At 42.4% G+C, this 3,293-nt stretch overlaps 1 protein-coding gene across 1 annotated transcript; it reads left to right on the top strand.

The window, feature by feature from the left end:
* Positions 819-2,325, top strand: LOC109823276. The gene is made up of 3 exons (XM_020389561.1): positions 819-1,821; positions 1,899-2,081; positions 2,150-2,325. Exons 1-3 carry the CDS (start codon positions 1,710-1,712, stop codon positions 2,323-2,325), a joined length of 471 nt encoding a protein of 156 aa, XP_020245150.1. The 5' UTR covers positions 819-1,709.

The following is a 3,293-nucleotide window of genomic DNA, read 5'->3' on the forward strand; positions in this document are numbered from 1 at the left end:
ACTTATCGACGGGGCGAGAGCTTGGTTTTGGAGCATTGCCGGCTGCACCAATGTTGAATTTGATCTCCCCTTAGAGACGCCGCCTCTACGGATGACTTTCCTCTTTTGCAAATGGCTGATAGCCACCAATATTGCCACTCGACGTAGGAGGATATCAGACTCAGAGGAGGAAATAGCTCCACGGCAAGCAACAGAACCGCCTCGCGAAGCTGTGATGTCGCCTCGAGGAAAAGAGGCTGCTGAATCATCAAGGAAAGGAAAGGAACCGGCTCTCCCAGCTGATAGTGAAGAGGAGTTAAAACCGCCTCGCGAAGCTGTGATGTCGTCTCGAGGAAAAGAGGCTGCTGAATCATCAAGGAAAGGAAAGGAACCGGCTCTCCCAGTTGATAGTGAAGAGGAGTTTGATAGTGAAGCAACCGAAACTTCAGAAGGGGAAGGTGAGAATGAATCAAGTTCTGAGGAAGTATCTGGCCTTCCCGATTCATTCTTTGATAGAGGACTTGTAAGGCCTTCTGTCGCTCCGACCCAACCACAAGCTGCTCCAAAAAAACGTAAGGAAAGAGTCGTCATGGAATATCCTAACCGGATGACGGTAGAAGTTCTTAGTTGCGACGAAGAGGATGAAGAGGATATGATGCCTCTCATTCGTCGGCAAATATCTCGAACTTCTACTCAAGCTCAAACTCAAGTTTCTCCCCGAGCTGAGTTACGCACCAAACATCGTCATGAAGGTTCTGGTGCACGCCCTCTGAAGAAACAGAAGAAAGCTGTTTCTAAACCGCGTGTTCATCTTCCTGCTGTAGAAGAGACATCCGGTCGTAGTGTTTCTTCTGATGAACAAGGTAGCGATTTGTTTTTATAGCTTTTACACTTTTTTGATGTTCAAACTTATTTCATGTTCAACTTCTGCAGGGAGTCGAGAGGAAGGAGAATTGCCAGCTGATGCTGCTTCTCCCGGAGGTATGGAAATTGAGGAAACAAGCTTCGTCCAACAAATGCATGATGCTCTGAAGGAAGGATCGGCTGATGTTCCACCAACTCCTGACGTTGATCCATCAGCTGCGGACACAGGTACTGATCTTTCTCCTCTCGGAAGAGAAATCCGAGAAATGAATGAGTCGGACCGTGTGCCTCCTCTAATGACCTGTGCGCTTTCTCTCCTTTTAGTCAAATTAAAAGAAGCAGGTACCAGTAGTGGAGCTCTCGAATCAGCCCCGACCAATGAAGGTAAAATCGATCTTTGTCTTGGGCAGATTCGTCTAAATTTACATGTTATTTATGGTTCCTCATGTTCTTTAGACATCCCGATGCACGAGCCTATTGAAGGAGAAGCTACCCATGCCACCAAAGTCGATGATTTTAATAATTTCGACTTTAATATCTCAGAGGACGACCATCAACAAATCCTTGATTCTCTGTTAGAGAAAGCCTCTGATGCAACTATCGGCTCAGATGTTGGAATTGGTTCAACGGAAGCCGGTCCTTCTGAGAGTAAGACTTTGGTTCTGTGAACTCCACATATATATATACGTATATATTTTGACTTGATTAATCATATAAGTGTCTGAATTATAGGACCAACTGCTGGAGCTGATACTACTATAATCACTGGAACGTCTGATCGGCCAGAGGGTAGCGAACTCGTGCCATGGGCAGGAACTGAGGTTGATTTGCAATCATCAGTTCTTGAGCCTCAACCTTCTACTCCTATGGACCCTATGATGATAGAAGTCACTGTCACTCCCCAGATTAGTCCGGTCGCAACAAAAGCGAGACCAACTGAAGGCGTTGGTACGTCGGCTGATGTTATGCCTATTGCTGGTACATTTTACCCATAATTTTGTTTCAAATTTTGGGTTAACATCTCATTATGCTCATTGTAACTCCTTCGTTTGTAGAATCAACTCTTAAAGAGCCTCTTAGCTTGGACCCGCCGTCTTCTGAAGCTTTAATTGAAAAAGCCTCTGATGTAGCGGGTGCATCAACAGCTACCATTCCTGAATCAACCTTGGTTGTTCCGGAAATCAGGTTACCATCCTCGGGTGAACTAAGTCATGCTGAAGGTTCTTCCATCGAACTTGGTATGTCTTAGTTTGTTGTTTTGTATGTATATATATGTCCTGTACTGACCTATTTGCCTTCATCGCAGTTCCTTCATCATCATTATCAGATCGCATCCGAGCTTTGTTAGCAGACGAGGATCCGGATAAAGCCGGCATTTGCTCTGATCTCGACGGCTTCATCTCCTTTTTGAATTCTATGGTTGATCGTATTCTCTCCAAAGGATCGCGATTTGAGAGTTTTAAGAAACCTCTTGACTTGTAATCGGAGAACATTATATTTTTGTTTGTAGCTTTGTTTGAAAATTCTTGGTCAATATAGTGAACCTTTTTGCTCATTATATTGAATCTTTTTGCTCATTGAGGTTTTTTATTATGATTACTCATTCTTATTTAGAATAAATAACCATAATACTTATAGGATTTTTGGCAAATCCTCAGCCATCAACGGATTTGATATACCTTTACCGATTACCGTTTGAATCGGGCTAGTATGTGAATTATCTAAGTCCGTTTCACATATAACGTTGCGCTAAAAGAATTAAACTCTTTTAGACTTTGAACTACACTGTTGAATATGTAGGCTACATGTGTTAGATGTAGGCTTATCTCTAATAAGGGATAGAGATAACATCCCCCATGTGTGAACAACATGGATTTCAAAGTGTGAATAGGTTGCATTTCCTATATAGGACAACGAACCCAAAATCGGAGAGAAAAAGAATTGTATATTCCATTTCTCAATCTCTTGTTTGTTGGTAGAGATAAACCCATACTCGGAGAGGAAGAATTTTATATTCTATCTCCTGGTCTCTTGTTTGTTGGTAGAGATGAACCCAGAATCGGAGAGGAAGAATTTTATATTCTATCTCCTGGTCTCTTGTTTGTTGGTAGAGATAAACCCAGAATCGGAGAGGGAGAATTTTATATTCTATCTCCTGATGAAAAGGAAACTCACAGTGGAATCTCCACTTAGAGAAAATAGGTTGGTTTGAATAACCCTAACTGTCATAAGGTTTGATTACTCAATTCAAAAGTAAACCTTTCGTTCGCAAAAATGAATCGAAAGGAGATTTTGGTTGTGGTCCTAACTGTAGTAAGGTTTGACCAAGTGGGAATTTTGAGACGATCCTAACTGTAGGAAGGTTTGATCGCTCAATTTGTGGACCTCTCGTTCATGGAACGAATCGAGAGGGGATTTTGGCTTTGGTCCTAACTGTTTAAAGGTTTGAC

The sequence above is a fragment of the Asparagus officinalis genome, chromosome 9, assembly GCF_001876935.1.
Source record: "Asparagus officinalis chromosome 9, Aspof.V1, whole genome shotgun sequence".
Taxonomy (NCBI): domain Eukaryota; kingdom Viridiplantae; phylum Streptophyta; class Magnoliopsida; order Asparagales; family Asparagaceae; genus Asparagus; species Asparagus officinalis.